The sequence below is a fragment of the Phyllobates terribilis genome, unplaced genomic scaffold, assembly GCF_046119375.1.
Source record: "Phyllobates terribilis strain yellow unplaced genomic scaffold, ASM4611937v1 Scaffold_2__4_contigs__length_985480577, whole genome shotgun sequence".
Taxonomy (NCBI): domain Eukaryota; kingdom Metazoa; phylum Chordata; class Amphibia; order Anura; family Dendrobatidae; genus Phyllobates; species Phyllobates terribilis.
The window spans coordinates 809,071,988-809,096,353 of record NW_027362762.1 but is presented as its reverse complement, the minus strand read 5'-3'; the positions used below and the strand labels follow the sequence as shown (position 1 = coordinate 809,096,353).

Sequence of the window (24,366 nt, the reverse complement as noted above, 5' to 3'; positions counted from 1 at the left end):
ATCATAATGCAGAAAGTTAAGACTTAACACCACAAAAAAACAGGAATTTGGATACTTAGGTGTCAAATTATTCTGTGCTGCATCTTGGATCTCTGGCATTTTAAAGGGAATATGATACCAGTTTTTTTCTATATAATCTGAGGGCACCATAATGTAGGAGCAGAGGGCCTATATACAGCGATGTGTTACTGGGATGTGTTTTGCTGTTTCAATGCAATCAGTGTTTTATCAGCAAGAGATTATCACTACACAGCTGGCCTTGTTCATCCTAGTCCAACCACACACACACTTCTGATTAGTAGCTCGCTCTCACTATACAGTGTACACAGAAAGCTGTGGTGTGGGCGGGTATATACACAGCTCAACTGAGCTCTGCTACATCTGCATCAGAGAAAACTGTGACTCTCATCATAACTGCTGCAACCAGTAAAGTAAGTGATACATCACTGTAATCAGGGTCTCTGTCCCTACACCATGCTGCTGTCAAATTACATGGCAAAGACCTGCTGACAGAGTCCCTTTAGGAAAGACTTGATCTATATGAAGTTAATGGACATTACTAGATTATTAGACAATAATAGCGACTATTAGTCCATGGTGAATGCTTGGTGTCATAGGGGTCATTATTTTATGATGGTTATAGATGTAATCCATCCTGTTCTCTTGACAGGCGATGGAAAGATCAAAGATGGCAAGAAAAAACGAAGACCTGAAGCACCAGAACCAAGCCCCAATATTGGCAATGTTGAGCCCCCAAATCAGGAGGTTGCCAAAGGAAAACGGAATCTTGAAGCTCCACGCACCCCATCAAAATCAGAGTCCACCCATGATAGCTCCAAGTCTTGTCCCACTCCAGAAGTAAGACACCTTGTCACTTTGGTTTAGAGATCGGTATGTTATGGAGACCATGGACTGTGTTTATTATTGCAGAAGGTGGTTTACCGGGATAAAATATAGTCCCTAACGTACATCTAAATAATCCTCTTTATACTTTACGTATACGGAGACTTTGTATCATCTGGATTTTTGTGGAAACTCACTTTGCTCCTAATATTTGATAGGTGGACACTGCCAGTGAGATGGAAGATCTGGAAGCAGACAGTGTTTCATTAAATCCCGAGCCAGAAACCCGCTCCAGTGCGAAGTTGCAAGTTTTTCTTGCTCGATACAGGTGATATTAATGTCTTCAAGAATCATTTATGTTTGTGATGTACAAAAAATTGTGGGGCAGAAAATAATGAATTTCACATTCTTGTCTGTATTCAGCCGGCAGACCGCAGCCAATCACTGGCTTCAGCAGAAACCTCAGTGATGTTACGTCACCTCTGCAGACAGTAATTGGCTGCAGCAGTCACATGTCGGCATACTGCGTTGTATCCTGTGAATCAGACAAGCGAGGACCAGGGAAGCATGGACTCGGGGGTGCCAATACTTTCAAGGTTATTTTATGCCACTGGCTGTAGTTTGTACATACTGAAAAAATACTAAAAAAAAAACAAAAAACATTAGTAGTTAAGGAGATATCCACAGTAATGTCAGGTTTTAAATCCAGTGGAAAATTAAAGCAATGATTTTAATGGGTTGCTATGGCCAATATCCACTTTTCCTGATTTCTACTTTTCATCTCCGCAAAAAGTTTGTATAGCAAGTTTATGTATCTTGTTATTTTAGAGTAGGCGAAATGGAGCCTTAGCTGCATACTTCTATGTGAATTACTAGGCTGTTTTTTTGTGTGTTTTTTTTTTTTTTACAATGGGCTCCCATATGATTTTCAGCTTGCATAGATTATTGTATGTGACTTCTATTAGGGCTTCTTTACACCGTTTTGTACAATTTATTCTTAATATAAAAAAAATTATACTTTCATTTTTACAGCTACAATCCCTTTGATGGTCCCAATGAAAATCCTGAAGCAGAACTCCCCATCACAGCAGGGGAATACATTTACATCTATGGGGACATGGATGATGATGGATTTTACGAAGGTCGGTAACCTAAAATGAAGGAGCTAATTTAAAATAACTTTGCTTGTTTGTCATATGCTTCTACTATAATTTACTTTTGTTATTACTTCTGTGCTCCTTTTTGTATGTCCATTTATAAGGCATATTGTGATAATAAAAATGGTCCTCTCTCAGAGAAGCTATGGCTGTGCAGGACATATATTCAAATATATGAGTAACAATTGATTTTAATGGACTCAAGTTAATTCTTTATTTTCCCTGCAGCAGTTCCACTTGGGGAAATAGGGAGTTCTGATTTCTTATTCTGTTTTAGGAAATTCATTTTTAGTGAACAAAGCAAATCCACCCACAGATCAACATGTGTTATAAGCACATTTTCATGCCTCCTTTCCTATGGCCGAATTCTCAAAGAAAATATATGCCACCTAATAATTACGCAATAAGTTAGTCCTGTGAGATCTACAATCTGATGGTGGATCCAAACCAGACAATTTCATTAATTGTAATTGATAAAAATTGTAAAACATCAACAGGGTGTTTATATTTCCCAATTTGAGTAAAAATTGTGTTGAAACATATAGGGCCTATAGAAGTAATGTGAAATATCCTGCCCTTATTGTATACGTTTTTTTTTTCCTTTTTTACTGACTGTTATGTCTTTATAGGGGAATTAATGGATGGAAGGCGTGGACTCGTTCCCTCAAACTTTGTAGAACGTGTCTCTGACGATGACTTGATTGCCTTCCACCCCACTGAAACCAATGAGATGTCACAAAGTTCTGGACAGGACACTAGTTTTTTGAGTGCAAGCAGTATAGGGAGAAGTGAAGAAGATGATGATGATGGAAGCAGCCTCAGCCCATTGCCAATGCAAGGAAATAGTGAGGGAGCAAGAGATGTCTCAGCCGTGCCTTACCCTCGAAAGCTGACCCTCATTAAACAGCTTGCGCGTAGCATTGTGGTTGGATGGGAGCCTCCTCTTGTAGCAGCAGGCAGTGGAAATATCCTAAGTTATAATATCTATGTAGATAATGAACTTCGACAGAATGTTCGCTGTGGGGGACAAACTAAAGCCTTGATCGAAAAACTTGAGCTGAAAACCCGCACTTATCGCATCTCTGTACAGAGCATGGCAGACGGCGGCTGCTCAGATCGGCTGCGGTGCACGTTGTTGGTTGGCCATGGTTACTCTCTCGCACCAACACAACTCCGCGTTCGCAGCTTGTCCGCTACGTCTGCAGAAATTACGTGGCAGCCAAGTAACAGCAACTATTCACATGCCTTGTATCTAAATGAGGAAAGCTGTGGCCTGACTAAGGCTGGGACATATTGGTACACATTTAGCAGTTTGAGGCCTAGCACCATGTATAATGTAAAAGTAGAAGCCCGACCCCAGAGAATTCCCTTGGAGTTGCCTCTTGAGAGAAGAGAGCCAAAGACTACAGTTATGCAACTGACAACTCCTGCTGCAGGTAATGGACTGTGTGAAATATGGTCACTTTTCTGCCATTTTTTTTTTGTGCTATGAGTTTTTTTTTTAAAGTAATTAGGAAGATTTATATAAGTGGTGCAGTCACGTGATGCTAATGTTCTGGCCCACCCATCACCCTCATCTTTCCCCGTTCCACTCCTAACCCGCTACGATCAAGATTGCGGGTGCCAATTGGTCGCTTACATACATACATTGTTCACCATCTTTGTACTACCATAGTATGGACTTCATAGGAGAGTCTCATTTCTACTACGTACTGCAATGGGGTAGTATTGCAATAAATAGTACAAGCTGTTAAGATTGCAGGTTAAAGTAAAAACAAATTACATTTTTTTTTCAAATATTAAAAAAACTAAAAAATTTAAATCACACACTTTTTCCAATCCAAAAGTAAATAAAAATAGAATATAAACCTATTTAAACCTATTTATTTATGGACAAACCTTTTGTCCATAAGTCAATTTATAAAAATATAAAATTAATTAACCTGTACGGTAAAACGCCATAAAGTAAAAATGAATTGAAATGTCAAAATTGTTGTTTTTCTGTTACCACACCTCCACCACAAAATAAAAAGCGATCAATGACAGCGCTGCAAGAATAAAAAGGCCTTGGCACCTCTCCATCAATTGAGAAGTAAAAAAGAAAAGTTCCAAGTCACAGAAAATGATGACAAAAAGCTAATTTTTTTTATGAAGTTCTGAATTTTTATTAACCGCTAAAATAAAAAAACTATACAAATTTGGTATCACTGTAATCATATCGACCTGGAGGACCATATTATCCGGTTATTTTATCAGCACACCAAACAGTGTTAGACCTAAAAGGAAAACTATGGCGGAATTGCATTTTGTCACCTTTTTACTGCACTTTGAATTTTTTTCTTGTTTTTTTTTTTTTCAGTACATAGTATGGTAAAATGAATGTTGTCATTCACAACTACAACCTGTCTTGCAAAAATCAAGCTCTCATATGGCTAAGTCAATGGAAAAATAAAAAAAAGCTATGGTTCTGGAAAGAAGGGGAGGGAAAAGTGAACAAAAATTTGTCAGAATCATCCCTCCTAAACCGTCTATATGGGCATGTAGGTCATAGGAAGATGAATAAAATTATACCTTGATATTTGCAATCTGATGTCTTATTCCAGAGAAATCCATATTTTTCTTAATATGTAAATGAGTCATTAAGATCTATAGGCCGGACACAGATCTACATGAGAATCTGCCTCCAGAGCTTATTTTAAATGAGACATGTAATGACTGACAGTCTGCTTTCATTTACAATAAGCTCTGGAGGCAGATTCTCATGTAGATCTATGTCTGGCCTGTAGATCTTAATGGCTCATTTAGATATTAAGAAAAAATTGTATTTCTCTGGAATAAGACATCGGATTGCAGATATCAAGGTATCATTTTATTCAACCTTCTATGACCTACATGCCCATATAGACGGCTCACTGACAGATTCCTTTTACAACAATAATAAGTTTTGTCCCCTTTTCTAGACTCTCTTCTGAGACTAAAACCTAATTAATCATAAATATAATAAGACTGACTCTTGCTAGGTTTTTGATGCTGGAGGAGGTCAGGCGCATTTAGCTTAGTAAATCTGTTGGTTACGTGGATATATAGAAAATCACATTCCGATAATTTTTTTTTGTTTGCTTAATAAAAATATATATACTGTTTATATATGCATTTTCACTCTGAATGTTTATATCGCAGTGTTTTGTTTTTTTTTGCAAATTTACAGGTCCTCCAGATGCTCCTCTTGATGTTCAGGTTGAGCTGGGTCCACAACCTAGTGTTTTGCTGATCACTTGGCTACCAGTGACGATAGACGCTGCGGGGACATCTAACGGGGTCAGAGTGACTGGCTATGCCGTGTACGCTGATGGACAGAAGGTGATTTCTCCTCTTTGGAACGGGCATGTACGATACTACAGTTTTAAACAAATGAAGAAAAACATTATCTTTTTCTGTTACTGGATAAAAGAACTACCAAAAGTGATATTCAAAGGCATTATCAAGAAATGACCATTTTCTTCACAGCATTCATTCTAAAATATTGATTATAGGAGCCTAATAATTGTTTATATCATATGATATTAGTCATAAGGGATGCATTTCTATAGTTCGCACTTTACTAGTCTCTCTTATGTTTCAGGTACTTGAAGTCACGTCTCCTACGGCTGGGAGTGTATTAGTGGGTGCATCTCACCTACAGCTCCTGCAGGTGTCTCGGGAAATATCTGTGAGAACCATGTCCCCCAGTGGAGAATCCATCGACTCAGTGCCAGCTCACATACCCTCTGCCTTTATAAAAGTCCCTGACAGTCCTTCCTTGTCACATAGCTTTTCTAACACGAGCCTTATATGTGAGCAAGCATCAGGGCAAAACCTGTCTTCTCAATCTGAAAAGTTTCCTTCTATGCCTCTTACATCATCGTCTCCTTGTTCGCTTCATAATCCACCAGCCTCTACTTCCCAAGTAGACTCCTCCATCCACACAAACTGTATTAGGGATGACTCTGAAGACCCTCTGCCAGTTCGGGTCCCGACACTCAGTGCTTCCCCAGGTTACTGCCAAGGATCTTCTTCCAGTTCAGAGCCTGCTGAGGTACAAGTAACATGTCAAGGTACACAGGATAAAGTCACCACCGATGGTCCTGAAGCTGCCAGACCTGACCACCCGCTACAGCCAGGAGCAGCACCACAAGAACACAGTCAGGTACGCATGTATGCTACAGTTTGAGAGCCCATTCATGTGTTACAAGCAGTATTGCCATACTGGGTCATAAATCTGTGATTATTAATCTCTTCCTATATGTTTTTTGTAACTGGACCTTTATTTTTTTCTCGTAGATAGCTCTAAATCCATTGAATAGACATTTAAATGATATCGACACTTTAGGCGTGATTTTATGTGGACTTAAATGCATGTATTTTGGGCTAAAAATAATTTTGGCAATTGAGTTTCATTAAAAATGTTTCACCTTTTTGGCTTTTAAGGCTATAACTCTTTTCTCCTCTACAAGCTGATATGTGACCACAGGCCACAATAATGGCTCTTTCAGAAGAGCGTATTATATGGCATGTGCTGTCGGAGTAAAAAGTCAGACAGCACACGGACTAGTGTAATTCTATAAGGCTGTTCAGATGACTAAGTGCCCGTGTGAAAAAAGCCGCAACGTGCACTAGTCTCTTCTGTTTATCCAATGAGACGTGCCCATTCAAGTGTGGGTGCTCAACTCAAATTGGATCCCATATGGAAGGTCTGTATTGCATCTGACTTTTCCAGCTAAATTTCCATTATTAACCTTGGAAACTGCATTTGATCATGTACATTTTAACACTTTCACCATCTTTGGATTTTCCATTTTTGCGTTCTCATTTTCTGCTCCCCTTCTTATCGAGCCATAACTTTTTTTTATTATTTTTCCTTCAATAAGGCCGTGTGAGGGCTTGTTTTTTGCAGGACGAGTTGTACTTTTGTTGACACTATTGATTTTACCACAAAGTGTACTGGAAAATGGGGAAAAAATTCCAAGTGAAAAAAGTGTAATTCCACAATTATTTTTGTGTTGTTTTTTTTTACCATGTTCACTAAATGCTAAAACTGACCTGCTATTATCATTCTCCAGGTCATTACAAGTTCGAAGATACCAAACATGTTTAGGTTCTTTTTTATTTAAGTAGTGAAAAAAAATCCAAAGTTTATAAAAAATAAATAAATAAAATAAAAAAATAGTCATTTTCCAAGACCCGTAGCGTCTCCATTTTTCGAGATCTGGGGCCGGGTGAGGGTTTATTTTTTGCGCGCTGAGCTGACGTTTTTATTTACACCATATTGAGGTAGATCCGATGTTCTGATCGTCTGTTATTGCATTTTATTTCAATGTTGTGGCGACCAAAAAACTGTAATTTAGGCGTTTGATTTTTTTTTCTTGTTACATCTTTTACCGATCGGATTAATTCTTTTCATATTTTGATAGATTGGACGTTTCTGAATGCAGCGATACCAAATATGTGTATTTTTGATTATTTTTTTATTTTTATTTTGAATGGGTCAAAGGGGGATGATTTGAACTTTTATATTTTTCTTAATTTTTTTATTATTTTTAAAAACATGTTTTTTTTTACACTTTTTACTTGCTTCAATAGTCTCCTTAGGAGACTTGAAGCTGCGATCTTCTGATTGCTTGTGCTACACATAGCAGGGCTTAAGCCCTGCTATGTGCAGCAGAAATGATCTATGAACGCCGGCCACTGGGCGGCGCTCATGCCAGATCTGCAATGACGAGCACAGGGGTCTTCTGCAGACCACCGGTTGTCATGCCAACCCATCGGAGCCCTGCTATCATGTGACGGAGTGTCGATGGGCGGAGTTAGTGACGCACTTCCGGCGCGATCATGCTAAATGCCGCTGTCAGAGATTGACAGCAGCATTTAACATGTTAACAGCCACGGGGGGATCGTGATTCCACCCGCGGTTTTTAGGGGCACATAACAGCTGATCAGATTAGATGTCATGTGCCTGAAAAGATGTGGGCTCATTGCTGGAGCCTGCATCTAAGAGGGGGAGGCGACCTATGACATGCCTGTACGTTAAACTGTTGATGCATTAATATGGATGTCACACGGATGTAAAATTTGGACACATACACTTGTCTGACCCAGTCTAAAGGAGAGTTGAACTTACAAAATCTTTGGCAGAAGATCTGACTGACAAATGCTTAGTTGACTCGTTCTGCAGTCAGTAATAGTGCAGAAAAGAAGATAAATGGCTTTATAGCAAACTGCTTTAGAAGCCAAACTATGTAAATTTTTAATGAAACCCAATTGTAAAAATGATTTGTAGCACAAAATACATGCATTTAAATAATAAATAAAAAATTACATTGAAAGGTGTCTGTATCCTTTAGTGCAGATCTGGGCAACGTGCCGCACTGCACCGCACGCCGTCACTGCCCGCCTGCACACCGTCACCGCTGTCTCAATCCGTGGTCTCAATCCGCGGTGAATGCATTGGTGGAGGAGGGGCCGCCACTTCCCTCTTCCACCAATCAGCATTAGAAACAGCTGACACGATGGCATCAGCCTGCACACTGTGGAGAGTCAGTGCATCAGAGACAGGAGCGTAGGGAAACGGGGAGTGAAGTAAGTATATGCTGGACGCAGGGGGGGCTTTAATGCTGGACACAGGGACGGCTTTGCTTTGATGCTGGACACAGGAGGGCTTTAATGCTGGACACAAGAGATGCTTTAATGCTGGACACAGGGGGGGCTCTCATGCTGGACACAGGGGGGCTCTCATGCTGGACATAGTGGGGGGCTCTCATGCTGGACACAGGGGGGGCTCTCATGCTGGACACAGGGGGGGCTCTCATGCTGGACACAGGGGGGGCTCTCATGCTGGACACAGGGGGGGCTCTCATGCTGGACACAGGGGGGGCTCTCATGCTGGACACAGGGGGGGCTCTCATGCTGGACACAGGGGGGACTCTCATGCTGGACACAGGGAGGGCTGTAATGCTGGACACAGGGGGGGTCTCATGCTGGACACAGGGGGGGGCTCTCATGCTGGACACAGGGGGGGGCTCTCATGCTGGACGCAGGGGGGCTCTCATGCTGGACACAGGGGGGTCTCATGCTGGACACAGGGGGGACTCTCATGCTGGACACAGGGAGGGCTGTAATGCTGGACACAGGGGGGGTCTCATGCTGGACACGGGGGGGCTCTCATGCTGGACACAGGGGGGGGCTCTCATGCTGGACGCAGGGGGGCTCTCATGCTGGACACAGGGGGGGCTCTCATGCTGGACACTAGGGAGGGCTGTCATGCTGGACACAGGGGGGCTCTCATGCTGGACACAGGGGGACTCTCATGCTGGACATAGGGGGGCTCTCATGCTGGACATAGGGGGCTCTCATGCTGGACACTAGGGAGGGCTGTCAGGCTGGACACAGGGGGGGCTCTCATGCTGGACATGGGGGGCTTTAATGCTGGACACTGGGGGGCTTTAATGCTGGACACTGGGGGGCTGTCATGCTGGACACTTGGAAGGGCTGTCATGCTGGACATGAGGAGGCTCTCGAGCTCTCATACTGGACATGGGGGGGTGGGTGGTGCACATGCTGGACTTGGGAGGGCTGTGTGGGGCTCATGCTGGACATGGGGGGCTGTGTATGGCTCATGCTGGACACGGGAGGGCTGTGTGGGGCTCATGCTGGACATAGGGGGCTGTGTGGGGCTCATGGTGGACACAGGAGAGCTGTGTGGTGCTCATGCTGGACACGGGAGGACTCTGTGGGGCACATACTGGACACGGGAGGGCTGTGTGGGGCTCATGCTGGACATGGGAGGCTGTGTGGGGCTGATGCTAGACATGGGGGGCTGTGTATGGCTCATGCTGGACACCGGAGGGCTGTGTGGGGCTCATGCTGGACATAGGGGGCTGTGTGGGGCTCATGGTGGACACAGGAGAGCTGTGTGGTGCTCATGCTGGACACGGGAGGACTGTGTGTGGCTCATACTGGACATGGGGGGGGCTGTGTGGGGCTCATGCTGGACATGGGGGGCTGTGTGGGGCTCATGCTGGACATGGGGGGCTGTGTGGGGCTCATGCTGGACATGGGGGGGCTGTGTGGGGCTCATGCTGGACATGGGGGGCTTTGTGGGGCTCATGCTGGACATGGGGAGGCTGTGTGGGGCTCATGCTCATGTTAATATTAATATTGAGCAGAATTAATTTCAGCCTATTGGTTCGGCCCTCCCCAACAGTCACGGTCTCTCATGTGGCCCCTCGGGAAAATTAATTGCCCACCCCTGCTTTAGTGGGTACCTATCATTTTCTACAAACTTCTGAGGTGTTAGGAACAATCAGTTTTGATTTTTTACTGAGATCCTGCTGATCACTTAAACGGAGGAGCAAAAACACTCCTGCCCCATATGAACCTCCCTTATTCAGTTGCGATCTACCCTATAAGTGCCTTCATTTGTTAGATTTGGTGAGCAATCCATAGCCATCTCCTTGTGTTGTCTCTCTGTTTACAATTATATATATCATAGTGGATCCAATTGGCATAGTTTTAGTTTTAAGGCTGAAGGAAGACCCAATTCCATCAAGTTTAAACTATAGCCTAAAATGTTGATCCAGAGGAAGGCAAAAACCCATGAAGTAGATGCTAATTGCCCCATATTAGGGGAAACATTCCTACCCAACTCCACATATAGTAATCAGAGTAGTTCCCTCTATCAAGGTCCCATCACAGAATCTAGTACCCATCACCTGGAATATTAAATTTTTTCTACAATCATCCAGGTTTCAAACTTTTTAAGTGACTCAACCATCACAGCATGAAATGGCTGAGAGTTCCCTAGTCTCACTGCTTGTATAGTTAAAGATCCTGGATCTATGTTTAGCATTGAATTATCTTTCCTTTAGTTGTAAATAATACCCTCTTGTCATCCTTGCAGGACTAGGTGTAAAAAGATCATTAGAAAGATTTATTTTTTTGTACTTTCCCTTCATATATTTGTACATTGTAATAAGATTGCACCCTAAGCATTCGTTTTTCCAAACTGATTAACCCCAAGTTTGATAACCTGGGTTGGTATAGCAGTTCAATCATTTCCTAAAAACCTTGGTCGCTATTCTCTGTACCCACTCTAGTTGTACTTTGTCAGTCTTAGAATACTGTGTACAGTTTTATACTCCTGTGTATAAGTATGACTGTACTAGTGTCTTTTATACAGAGGCAAAAATATATTGTCGTGAGCATCTATGCCTCTTGTCATGCATCCCATTAATGCATTTGCATGGGCAGAAGCTGCCTAGCACTGGTCACTAAAGTTGAGTTTGTTGTCAACCAATACACTCAACTCTTTTTCAGTGACACTTTGTTTTCTCAGCCCAAATGCATAACCTTACATTTATCAACATTAAACCTCAGCTCCAGCCTCCATCTTCCCCAAATCCTTCTGTGATATTAAGTTATCATCCTCCTATGTTGATTACTTTGTAGAGCTTAGTATTATCAGCAAATATTAAAATTCCACTGTGTGCATCCTCTGCAGTGTCATTAATAAATCTATTAAAATGAAAAGGGCCCAATACTGACTCTTGTGTACTCCAGTGTTAACTCTGACTCAATCATATTGTGTTACATTAATAACCACTGTCTGTTTCTACCACTGAGACAGTTGTTAACCCAGTTACACATATTTTCCCCTAGTGCCATTGTTTTCATTTTTTGCACCCACCTTTTATGGCACCGTATCAAACACCTGTGTAAAGTCCAGATAGACAATATCCATGGCCTTGCCCTTGCCCAGTCTGGAAAGTTATAGCTCTCAGAATATAGCTATGCAAAAAAAAATTTTTTTTTTCTATAAAATTGTTTTTATTTTGTAAAAGCAGCAAATCATTAAAAAAAACAAAATAAATGTTGTATCACTGTAATCATACTGACTCGAAGAATAAAGCTGCCTTATCACTTTTACCACATGGTGAACGGCATTAAGAAAACACTCAAAAAACAAATCCTGATTTGCTGTTTTTTGTTCATTCTGCCTCCCAAGAATTGGAATAGAGAGTGATCAAAAAATGTTATGTGCCCGAAAATGGTACCAATAAAAAGTCATCTCATCCTGCAAAAAACAAGCCCTCACATGACTGTCGGGATCAATGTAGAAAAATTATAGTTGTCAAAATATGGCGGTTAAAAAAACTTTATTTTATTTGTATAAAAAGTGTTTGTGTGCGACAAACATAAAAGCCGATATAAATCTGGTATCGCTGTAATCGCATCGACCCGAAGAATAAAGTAATCTAATCACTTATACCGCACGAGGAACAGCAAAATAAATAAATAAAACCAATTTTTGACCTGCTGTTGATTTTTTTTTTTCATTCTGCCTCCCAAAAATGGCAGTATGGCTCGGCTCACCTAAATCCTGCGCTCTACGCTGAGTTCTTACACCGTGGTTTTCGTGTAAATCTCTGAAATACGTGATTCAGACGGAACCTGTGATGGAAGATTCCCTATAATAAGGCAGATGGAGGCACTGTGGACTCTGTCCTGTGATCCAGCGGTGTCTGTCTATTTAAGCATGCATAAAAGCGCGGTTGGGCCACACTTTTTTGCACCTCTGAAAAGAAGAACTCCGTTGAACAGAGACCAGATGGAGTCCAGAGTAACTCTGCGCTATGGCTCCCCCCTCCCTCCTCAAAAAAATAAAATAAAATCCAGCAAATTCTGTGCTCCCAAATCCAAATGCCCCCTCCCTTCTGAGCCCAAGTGTGCCTAAACCACATTTAGTGTCCACATGTTTGGCATTTCTGTACCGATGAGAGAACGCTTAATTTATGGTTACATATCTCCAGACGCACGAGCTGGGCACAAGTGCATTACAAAGGCAGATTTGCAATTTTCACAAAGTAGCATCCATTGCTGCTTGTTTCTGGAAAACACTCATGCAGTCAAAATCATCACTACACCTGTAGATAAATTCCCAGAGGGGTGCAATTTCCAAAATGGGGTCACTTGAGGGATTCTGCTCTTCTGGCACTTAGGGGCTCTGTATATGGAGTTTGCAAACTATTCTACAATAATTTGTTCTCCAAGAGTCAAATAGCGCTCCGTCCCTCCCTCCCAAGTCTCGCCGTGTGGCTAAGCAGGACTGTACAGCCATATATGGGGTATTGCCACGTTCTGCTGGAATTGCGTAGCACATTTTGGTGCCATTTTTACTCCATATGCTCACTGCACCCCTAGATGAATTGAGATGTGTAGTTTGTAAAATAGGGTCACATATGGGGGGGTTCTGCTGTTTTGGAACCTCAGGGGCTCTGCCAATGTGACATGGCACCAGCACACCAAAACGACAAAATCTGCACTCCAATATGGTGTTCCTTCCCTTCTTAGCTTTCACTGTGCCTCAAAAGAAGTTTTCAACCACTTTTGGGGTATTGGCGTACTCGGAAGAAATTGCGGAACAAATTGTACTATTAGTTTTTTCCTATTACTCTTTTGACAATTACAAACTTGGAGTCAAAGCAACATTTTCGTGGAAAACATGGTAATATTTAATTTACTCAGCCCAAAGCTATACAATTCTGCAAATCACCTGAGGGTTAAAAATACTCACTACTTCCCTAGATGAATTCCCCGAGAGGTTTAGTTTCTAAAATGGGGTCACTTGTGGGGGTTTCTGCTGTTTTTTTTCTTTTACAGCTCAATGTTATAAAATTCTGTGAAGCACTTGTAGTTCAAGGTTCTCACTACACATAAATTCCTTGAGGAGTGTAGTTTCCAAAATGAGGTCACTTGGCACATCAGAAGCTCTGCCAATGTGACATGGCATCCGCTATCGATTTCAGACAATTTTTCATTCTAAAAATCTGCTATGTGCCCACGACATATGGGGTATCTTTGTACTCAGGAGAAATTGCACAACAAATTGTATGGTCCATTTTCTCCTGTTATCCTTGCGAAAATGCTAAATTTGGGGCTAAAATAATTTTTTTGTCGGAAAAATTAACATTTTCATTTTTTCTTTCCGTATTGCTTTAATTCCTATGAAGCTCATGAATAAACTTTTTGGATGTCATTTTGAGCACTTTGAGGGGTGCAGTTATCAAAATGGTGTCACTGTTGGGTATTTTCTGTCATATAGGCCCTTTTAAAGTCACTTCAAATGTGACGCAGTCCCTAAAAAAAAAAATGGTTTTGTAAATTTTGTTGAAAAAAAAATAGAAATTGTTGATAAACTTTTAACGATTCTAATTTCTTAACAAATTTTTTTTTTTTTTTTTTAAAAATGATGCTCGTGTAAAGTAGATGTGGTAAATGTTATTTATTAACTGTTTTCTGTGATTATAATTATCTGGTTAAAGGGCGTAAAAATTAAAAGTTTGAAAATGTTGAAATTTTTTACATTTTCACCCAAATTGATATTTTCACAAACGCAAAAACTATCAATCTAAATTTACCACTAACATAAAGTACAATATGTCACGGAAAACCGTTTCAGAATCAGGGGGATCCATTGAAGTGTTCTAGAGTTATTACCACATAAAGTGACACTGGTCAGAATTGAAAAAATTGGCCTGGTCAGGAAGGTGAAAATTGTCTCTGGCGCAAAAGGGTTAATGGCCACAATCGTGTAAACCAAGCTTTTGGCATCATCAATTCTAATGGCGTTTCCTAGGATTTTCTTTTAAGGTCAGCACGGAAGCTCAGAGGCTAGCATTGTTGCTTTGCAGCGCTGGGGTCCTGCTTTTAAATCCCACCAACATCTGCATGGAGTTTGTATGTTCTCCCCGTGTTTGTCGGCTTTTCTGCAGGTTCTCAGATTTCCTAACAAAAGCCAAAGACATACTGGCAGGGCATTTAGATTGTGAGCCGAAAAAGGGAGATGGTATGATGGAGGTACTGTATTCTTCGCTTTATAAGATGCACTTTTTTCCCCCCAGATTTGGGGGGAAAATAGGGGTGAGTCTTATAATGCGAATATACCTTACCGACTGGGGGTCCCAGGGTTGCTGCTGGCAGCGGAGGCTGGAGTGGGGTGAGGCTTCAGGCTCCATGCTGGGAGGAGGGGGTGTTGGGATGTGCGACGCTGCGGGTGTTCGTCAGTGCTAGAGCACCGCTGACATTTTGAGAAAGCCCGGAGACCCCTCACTTAAATCTCGGCACCGAGATCTCGTCTACAGAGATCTCGATCTGTGCATGCGCCGCCCATTTTCCCGGAGTCCACCACAATGTATACCATGTAAGTACGAGGGCTAAAGGCTTTGACAAAACGTCGGTGGAGCCCCCGCGCCGCCAAACACCCGCAACATCCCTTCGCACCTCCGGACACCCCCTCCACCCAGCCTGAGGCCCACAGCATCGCCCCACTCCTGCCATGCCCAGCTTCCTGCAGTAGTCACCCTGGGACCCGGTGCCACAGCATCCCCGGTAAGCAATAAGATGCACTGACTATAAGAAGCACCACAATTTTATTTAAAAAGTGTTTTTCCCCCATTTTTCTTCCCAAAATTATAATCTGAAAAATATGGTATATAAGCAAAGCATAATACATTGTTTTTTTATTTGGGTTAAACACATTTATTCTGTTAAGTGTGCACACTTTAATTCACCAGTTCTATTAAATACCGTGTGTAAACCTCTTTAGAAAATACTTCCAAACACCAAAGAACCTGAACTAAGTGACAAAGGAAATACAAGTGGCCTACCGATGGGTATAGCTTGGTGCAAAGAGAACAGTTTGGAGATGAACACAGCTGCCAAAGAGGAGTGCTCGAGTCCGGAGACTGGGTTACCTGAGGAAGTGGAAACGACGATCTTAAACTGCCGAGGAGTTTCCATTGCCGACTTTCTTGACGTAAACCGAAATGAGAATAAGGAGTCAAGTCTGACTAATGTCAGTTATGAAGCAGAGGTTAGTAGCCATGTAAGGTATAGGACAACTGTCTGAACAGTGGATGAAATATTGAAAAATTCTGAATCTTCACTTGCATATTAGGAAATTATATGTATTGCAAACCTTAAAGGGGTGGTCCGAAGGCAAAGTCATTTTCATTCTAAATACCTATTTAGTGCCATAATCTAATCTATTTTTTAATATACTTGCATTTAAAATTTCTTACCGTTCCCTATGTAACTGCTTTTATGTTCTTTTCCCTGTTTCCACTTTGATGACGCTTTGTTTGAGAATCCCAATGCATCAGTGATGCTCGTTTCAGGGGCTGGGCCAGTCCCTGCATACTGTGCGATACTACTGTGCACAATGACAGCGCACACTCTGATGACTCTTCGTTTCAGGGACAGGCCAGGACCGCAGCCTCTGCCCCCTGATGATACTTTTGTTTGAGTATCCCACTTTTGGGCTTCTCAAAGCGTCGTCAAAGAAGAAATAAAGAACAAACAAATAGAAAAGCAGTTATATTGTAGTTAGGCAGGGAGAGAGTATTTTTAATGCAAGTAAATTAGAAAATAGTTTAGATTATGGCACTAAATAGATAGATTTTAGAATGAAAATTACTTTGCCTTTGGACCATCCCGTTTATATAGTATTGTTGAGACTGCCCGCCTTAAAAGTGGAGTCCCCTAAAATATCTGCTTTGGATCTTTTAAAGATTCTTGACACTTTAATGTCAAACATATCAACACTATTTTATCCTAAAATAGGAACAGTATTGTGATTTTAAATATTTCACAGTTTTGGGTTAAATGTGATTATTTTATTACAGTGTGTTTAGTTCTTGCATAGCATTGCCAAGAGAAGTATGGATCACCTATTTTTATTTTCCAACTGTAACTAGAATGCATTGACATTACAGTTGGACGCACATCACGATCACAGCCGTAGTTCTAACCTCTCTGATATCCTGGAGGAAGAGGAGGAGGTGGAAGAAGATTGTAATGTTCCTAGTGCCAAAAAATTGGGATCAACACCAACCAGCACAGGTGGAGACAGTTCTGGAAAGGTATAAAGTTTAAGCTTTCTGTTAAACTGGAATAAAAGCGTAAAATCTAGATCTTTTACAAGAAGATAATTGTAAATGCCTTTTGACCACATTATTTAAAGAGTTATCTATAATTATAAAAACATGGCTGCTGCCTTCCAAAAAACATTTCCCTTGCCTACAGGTTTGGCATTGCAGCTCTGCTCTATTTAAAATGAGGGTTGCAAAGCTACATTACCAGAACACAATCCGTACAGAGGGCTGGCACTGGTTTTGGGAAAAGGCTGCCTTGTTTTTTGAATTCTGGACAGCCCCTTTTAATACTGTTGATGTATGGGTTCAATCACACTGTCTTTCCAGTGTACTTTTTCTGCATGCACTGAGAAGGTGTCCAGCATGTACGTCAAACGGACCCTTAGGTCTCTATTCATCTGATTTTAAAAATGTGGGGTTTTTTTGCCTTTGTCTATATGCCTATTTTCCTGTACACAATTGCATATACACCTGTGCTGATTTACACAAATGAATTCGCTAAAGAAAATAAATAAATATATATTAACCAGAAAGTGTCAGCACTCCTCCAATAAGTGAAAAAAATAAGGTGCCTTTATTAGTGCATATCCAACAGCAATGTTTCAGTTCCTCTTCAACCTAATAATATATGGGTTGGTACTCACTCAGCCGCTTTTGAGGTAGTCACAGGAGTCAGTATCTTTAAAAATGTCCAAGGTGGGTTTATTCGGACTTCATAAACCGTACTCTTCAGGTAAATGAAACCTAGCCTTGTCCGGCACAAAGTAACAAAACATAGCCTTGTCCAGCACAAAGTAACAAAACAAGAAGAACAGTCCATACAGTGCTGCGGGTTCGCCCGCTCACAGTCAGTGTCCTGTAGCACAGACACGCTGGAGGTCTCCACACATCCAGCCACAGACACTGAATGAGACACTCGGTCTCCATTTTAAACACATGCCCTGGGGTGGGGATATGTGAGCAGCCAATCCTGCCCAACTCTTATGACTGCTTAAAAACTCTTAAAAACCGTTCCTGACACACCCTATTAACCCTCTCAGCACTAAACGTGCTGGAGCATGCTTTCCTGGTTTTACATCACCGAAGCTACCAACCTAGGTGTTGCATATCTCCCATCAAGGACCTGTCCGGCCGCCATCTTACATACCCCCCTCTCTGCCCAAAGCCGGGGGGCTTGGCAACTTCCGCTATTAAACAGTGGACCCTCGACAATGCGTCAGCATTTCCATGCAGTTTCCCAGGCTAGGAACCACCTGGTCACTTGAGCATTGTTCCCCTTCCTCTCGCTCATCGCTTAGTGGGGCATGGTCTGATATGAGCCTGAACTTCCTGCCTAAGAGGTAGTACCTTAAGGTGTCCAAGGCCCACTCAATGGTCAAACATTCCTTCTCCACTATGGAGTAATTTTTCTTACAGGATGTCAGCTTCCGGCAAATAAATTATGGGGTGCTCCTCCCAGTTCACCTCTTGTGATAGGACAGCACCCAGTCTGACATTTGATGTGTCCATCTGGACCACAAACTCCTTTGAGAAATCCGGAGCCACCAGCACTGGCTGGTTACACAGAGCCTGCTTTAGTTCCTGAAAAGCCGTCTCCGCTTCTGGAGACCACTTAGCCATAACCAACTTTGTCCCTTTAAGAAGGTCTGTCAAAGGGGCGGCTACCATGGCGAAGTTGGGAATGAACTGGCGGTAGTAGCCCATGATGCCCAGGAACTCGCTACACACGCCTTGGGGTGGGGATATGTGAGCGGCCAATCCCGCCCAACTCTTATGACTGCTCGTAAAAACCGGCACTAACACTCCCTATTAACCCTCTCGGCATTAAACGTGCTGGAGCATGCTTTCCCGGGTTTACATCACCGAAGCTACCAACCTGGGTGATGCATATCTCCCGTCAAGGACCTGTCCGGCGGCCATCTTACTATGTATGTATGTATATGTATATACATATAAATATATATGTTTATGTATGTGCATCCTACTGACATATTCCTTTCAATGTACATTGCAAGCAGTCTAGCTCCTCCTGACCTCCTAATACACATGGACGGTTGCCCAAGGGTGCTGGTGTTCTCCACAGTAAGAGGGAATTGACGCACTCAAGAACAAAAGTATTGTGCATACTGAAATCCATCATGGCCAACTTTTCTTAAGGTTGATGACATTGTATAATGTGTGTAGCCACCAGTACCCTTTAAAGTGCCCTACCCAGGTTTTTTGTTTGTAAATTTCTATTTTATTCACCGCTTTTACATTACATTATTTTGCTTTGTGATTCCCTTTGAAAATTTATGTAGTACGACTTTTGTGAGACAGACAGCGACGAGGAAATTCTTGAAAGGATTTTGGATATACCTTTACAGAAACACTGCAGTAAAAAATTATTTAGCATCCCAGAAGTGACGGAAGAAGAGGATGAAGAAGATGAAGATCTTTCTCCTCGCAGTGTTTCTAAGAACCCACACTATAACATGGAGCCCCAGAAGTACCAGTATCGAAACTCCCATAGAGCCTTCTCCCCAAAATCAGGACCTATAAGCTGTTTAAATGTACCCACCGAGACCCCCATTAAAATGAGTGTTATGAACAACAAGAAAATGGAGTGTGGGGACGACAGTGTCTTTCTTGATGAGGATTGTTGTCTGAAATCAAAGAGTTGTGTTTATCAGTCTTCATCAGACATGAAGCCTCCGGCCTCCGAAACCCAAATGTGGAAACCTAGAAGGACCAGCTATGATAATGACAAAGCTTGTAATTTCACAGAGCCAAACCGAAAAAAGCAAAATGATAGTCGGGAGCACTGCAGCCGAATGGCCACAAATTCTAATCCAGGTGTATTTTACAACTCCAGATCCTACAAACTGAAGGAGCCAGTATCTTGTGGTACCGCCCAAATGAACCATAAAAGCCTGAAAAATAAACCTCCTCGAAGGCGTCATCTGCCCAGTTCCAAGAATTATAAACCAAAATCTCCCAGTTCTTTCAGCAGTAAGCATTTAGAAATTGATGTAGAATATGATACGGAAGATGAGGATGAGCCATCAGTCCCAGTCCATATTACTAACAGGGCCAAAGCTGATCTTTGGGAAGATGGCTCTCAGACTGACAGGGATGGCTGGAGTGAAAGCTCTGGTTATTCTGAGCCTATCCAGTACACCAGAAGGAAAAATGATGTGAAGAAACCAATTAAAGAACAGAGCGCAGGACAATATGTTAAGAAAACCCCCACCATTCCCCACACTGGATTAGCTTCACCAAGCTGCAATAAAGAGGACACCGTTTCTAGAGCAGCAAGTAGAAGTCTGCAATCAGTTCGGTGGGAAAGTGATGGAAAGGTGACGTTTGAATCCCCAATGCTTACAGTGATGTGCTCAGCCGCTTCCTTTATTTCCCGGTGTCTCCATGCCTTATGTAGTGGCTGCAGCTTTATTCGTACCATCCCTTGCTAGATTGCTTTTTATATGCTATGAAAAGCCAGCGACCGGAGAAAATGAACCATTCTGGAGCTTCTGCTGTGTGATTTGTGTCTGCTTTGCTTTAAGCGCTTCGTAGAGCGATGTATTAAAAACCATTACGCATACAATATTCCTCATTGAAAAATTTACATAATCAGCTTCTAACCTTTATTCATGTAGAGTCTTAAAAAGAACCTGCCGCCATCTCTGACGTGTCTGAGTTCTTCAGGAATAACAATCCTGCAGCATCATGTCTTACAACTCTGCATTATGCCATCCCTCAGTTATTCCTCCTGAAGGTTTAAGGTAATCTGTCAGCAGGTTTTTGCTATGTAATCTGATAGCAGCATGATGTTGGGGCTGAGTCCCTGATTCCAGTGATGTGTCACTTACTGGTCTGCATGCTGTCATTTTGATGCAATTACTGGATGCTGTATAATCCCGCCCACACTACTGATTGACATGGATACCTAAGGTCCTGCAAGGCCTGTGCATGAGGAAAGAGACATAGCCAATTAAAAATACTATACTACATTTCTAATTGGAGGTATTGGCTAATATTATTATTATTATTATTATTATTATTATTATACCTGCTACATATTGGGATAGGATCTTGGAGATGGGAATACCCCTTTAATTTCTATTAAAAAAATGTCTACAATTAAGGAAGTTTTTCCATATCATCAAATTGAACAATGAACCTTTTCATATGGAAACCAACTTAAAGGGGTTGTTCCACAGACAAAGTACATTTTAATTAATAGTTCGTAGAATAAAATATTGAAATAATATATTAAGTAAAAGCAATAAAAAGCATATGGCCCAGTAGCCTAATTTTAAATATGAAATAACAAAGGATAAAAAACCTGGAATAATACAGCAAAGTATGGTGACCTTATCAGAGTATGATTCCCCAACTGTAATCCCCACACAGCCCTCCATACAGTATAATAGCCACAAAAAGTGCTTCATACAGTATAGCAGGGCCCTGCATTAGCTTCTATATAGTATAATGGCCCCACATAGTGCGCCATACAGTATAATGGCCTCACATAGTCATCCATATAGTATAATGGCCTCACATAGTCCTCCATACGGTATAATGGCCCCACATAGTGCTCCATACAGTATAATGGCCCCACATAGTGCTCCATACAGTATAATGGCCCCACATAGTGCTCCATACGGTATAATGGCCCCACATAGTGCTCCATATGGTATAATGGCCCCACATAGTGCTCCATATGGTATAATGGCCCCACATAGTGCTCCATATGGTATAATGGCCCCACATAGTGCTCCATACAGTATAGTGGGCCCCACACAGTGCTCCATACAGTACAGTGGGCCCCACACAGTGCTCCATACAGTATATTGAGCCCCACATAGTGCTCCATACAGTATAGTGAGCCCCACATAGTACTCCATACAGTATAGTGAGCCCCACACAGTGCTCCATACAGTATAGTGGTCCCCACACAGTGCTCCATACAGAATAATAGGCCCCACATAGTGCTCCATACAGTATAGTGGGCCCCACATAGTGCTCCATACAGTATAGTGGGCCCCACACAGTGCTCCATACAGTATAGTGTGCTCCATACAGTATAGTGGGCCCCACACAGTGCTCCATACAGTATAGTGGGCCCCACATAGTCCTCCATACAGAATAATGGGCCCCACATAGTCCTCCATACAGTATAGTGGGCCCCACACAGTGCTCCATACAGTATAGTGGGCCCCACACAGTGCTCCATACAGTATAGTGGGCCCCACATAGTCCTCCATACAGTATAGTGGGCCCCACACAGTGCTCCATACAGTATAGTGGGCCCCACACAGTGCTCCATACAGTATAGTGGGCCCCACACAGTGCTCCATACAGTATAGTGGGCCCCACACAGTGCTCCATACAGTATAGTGGGCCCCACACAGTGCTCCATACAGTATAGTGGGCCCTACACAGTGCTCCATACAGTATAGTGGGCCCCACACAGTGCTCCATACAGTATAGTATGCTGATACAGTTGAAAGTGTGATGTCTGGTGGGGGACCTTCCTGGCGGCGCGTGTCAAGTATACTCCCCCCGCGGACCAGAGTTTGACATGTGCCCTACATCATGCTGCTCTCAAATTAAATACCAAAAACCTGCTGACAGATTCCCTTTTAGGAATCAATTGCCATTAATGTGGTACCATTCCTACCTGATGCTTTCAGTACTGATTGTACAGGGTCATACTGTGTACAGTTGCGCCTTGATATATGACATACAGTTGTCAATTTGGTCATACATTTGTAGGAGAAATAACAGAGGAACAGCACAACAGGTATGTGTGAAGATGTTCCTGAATTTTAGTTTTGATTAGTAATTCAATTAGTTACTAAAATAAACATTTCAGGACACATAACGGACCCCTTTAAGAACATTGACACTCAGTGTCGCTGGTATAATGTGCACTCCATTTCTTTAGTACCACTCTTTTTCCCTGTGAATATAACTTGCGCAGTTTTTGTGTTTAGTAACACAAGTATGGGTTTCTGAGGTATTCTTGTAAATGATTGCTAAATTTCCATGTTTCTGTGCATACAAAAAAAACGCAACTAAAATAGTGTTCAGTCTCCTGTACGGGTCACTGATCATTACAGCTCTCCGCTTTTATACTGATATAAGTGCACGTCAATATGTGACTAATGGGACTAAATATTTTTTTTACTATAAATAAGTTCTTTTATTTCAAAAATATCTAATCTAAATCCTTTGTTTTCTGGTCCCTCAGCAATTCATAAAGCAAGATTGATGTCAATTTTCAAGGAGGAGTATTGTATGAAATCCTAGTTCCTTGAAGCATATTTTGGTTGTTTGTGCTGCTCTCAGCTCGGCCTCATCCAAATTGTAATCTAATTAAACTAAAGAGAACACAACTTTTTTGTTTATTCTATTGCTTTGTCTATAGGAGGATTTGCCTGAAGATACAAAAACACAATTACATCTCAGTCCTACCAGACACATGGCATCAGACCGAAAAGCTAGTACAAGCCACCTGACGTCAGACTCTGAGTCGGGTATGTTCTTCAGTCTCTGTTTATTATAAATGGCTTTATGTGGGAGGTTTAACAATGTTGTTTTCTCGTGGACAGATGTCTTACATTCTACACAGCCTGAGTGTTTTCAAGAAAAAATATTAGAAGATAGAAACTGCCCCTCTAGTGACCTGGATGCAGATTCAGCAAGGCTATTTGTCGCCCTTTTTGATTACGATCCAGAGACGATGTCCCCGAATCCAGAGGCTTATATGGAAGAACTTCCCTTTAAAGAGGGACAGATTTTACAGGTATTGCAAAAGTGAACTTTACATAATCAAAGGTTTTACAGTCTCTTAAGCTCCTGTATTGGCTGACAGTCATTCCTGCAAATTAGTACAAAATAACAGCCAGCATAAACGTAATAAAAAAAAATAAATGTATTATTTGCAGGTGTTTGGTGATAAAGATTCAGATGGCTTCTATGAAGGAAAATGTGAAGACAGGACTGGATACATCCCTTGTAACATGGTCTCTGAATTGCATATTGAGACTGAAGAAGTACGAATGCAGCTTTTGCAGCAGGGTCACCTGACGCCAGCGTCTCTACTGAATGACATGGGTAAGGGCTCTGCTTTGTGGTCTTACTCATATTCCTTACATCTATCAAGTGCAAACTATAAGGTGCAGATTGTCTGTAATTCACAGAACGGTTTTATTCTTTTGGCCCATTAATCTTGTAATCATGCTGATTAAATTACAGTTTGTGTTGTTTATGTGTGTATATGTTTGTGTTTGCATTTATATATTATATATATCTAAGGGGTAACATTTCTCCTTGCGGAGAGCGACATGTTATGCATGTCTCAGTGAGGAGACTTTTAAAGCCGCAATGCTCCTCTCGGAAATATGCACATT

At 41.8% G+C, this 24,366-nt stretch overlaps 1 protein-coding gene across 9 annotated transcripts in view; it reads left to right on the top strand.

Moving 5' to 3' along the window:
- The window catches only part of TSPOAP1 (TSPO associated protein 1), a 191,802-nt gene that overhangs the window by 122,477 nt on the left and 44,959 nt on the right, over positions 1 to 24,366 (top strand). For 8 of the 9 annotated variants that reach the window (XM_073667570.1, XM_073667564.1, XM_073667566.1 and 5 more), the window contains 12 exons: positions 671 to 858; positions 1,062 to 1,171; positions 1,876 to 1,985; positions 2,630 to 3,436; positions 5,209 to 5,360; positions 5,623 to 6,186; positions 15,640 to 15,906; positions 16,808 to 16,954; positions 19,267 to 20,304; positions 23,382 to 23,490; positions 23,566 to 23,759; positions 23,902 to 24,070. In XM_073667570.1, coding sequence (XP_073523671.1) covers positions 671 to 858; positions 1,062 to 1,171; positions 1,876 to 1,985; positions 2,630 to 3,436; positions 5,209 to 5,360; positions 5,623 to 6,186; positions 15,640 to 15,906; positions 16,808 to 16,954; positions 19,267 to 20,304; positions 23,382 to 23,490; positions 23,566 to 23,759; positions 23,902 to 24,070 — 3,855 coding nt within the window. The remainder of the gene's footprint in view (positions 1 to 670; positions 859 to 1,061; positions 1,172 to 1,875; positions 1,986 to 2,629; positions 3,437 to 5,208; positions 5,361 to 5,622; positions 6,187 to 15,639; positions 15,907 to 16,807; positions 16,955 to 19,266; positions 20,305 to 23,381; positions 23,491 to 23,565; positions 23,760 to 23,901; positions 24,071 to 24,366) is intronic. The other variant, XM_073667571.1, reaches the window with a different exon arrangement.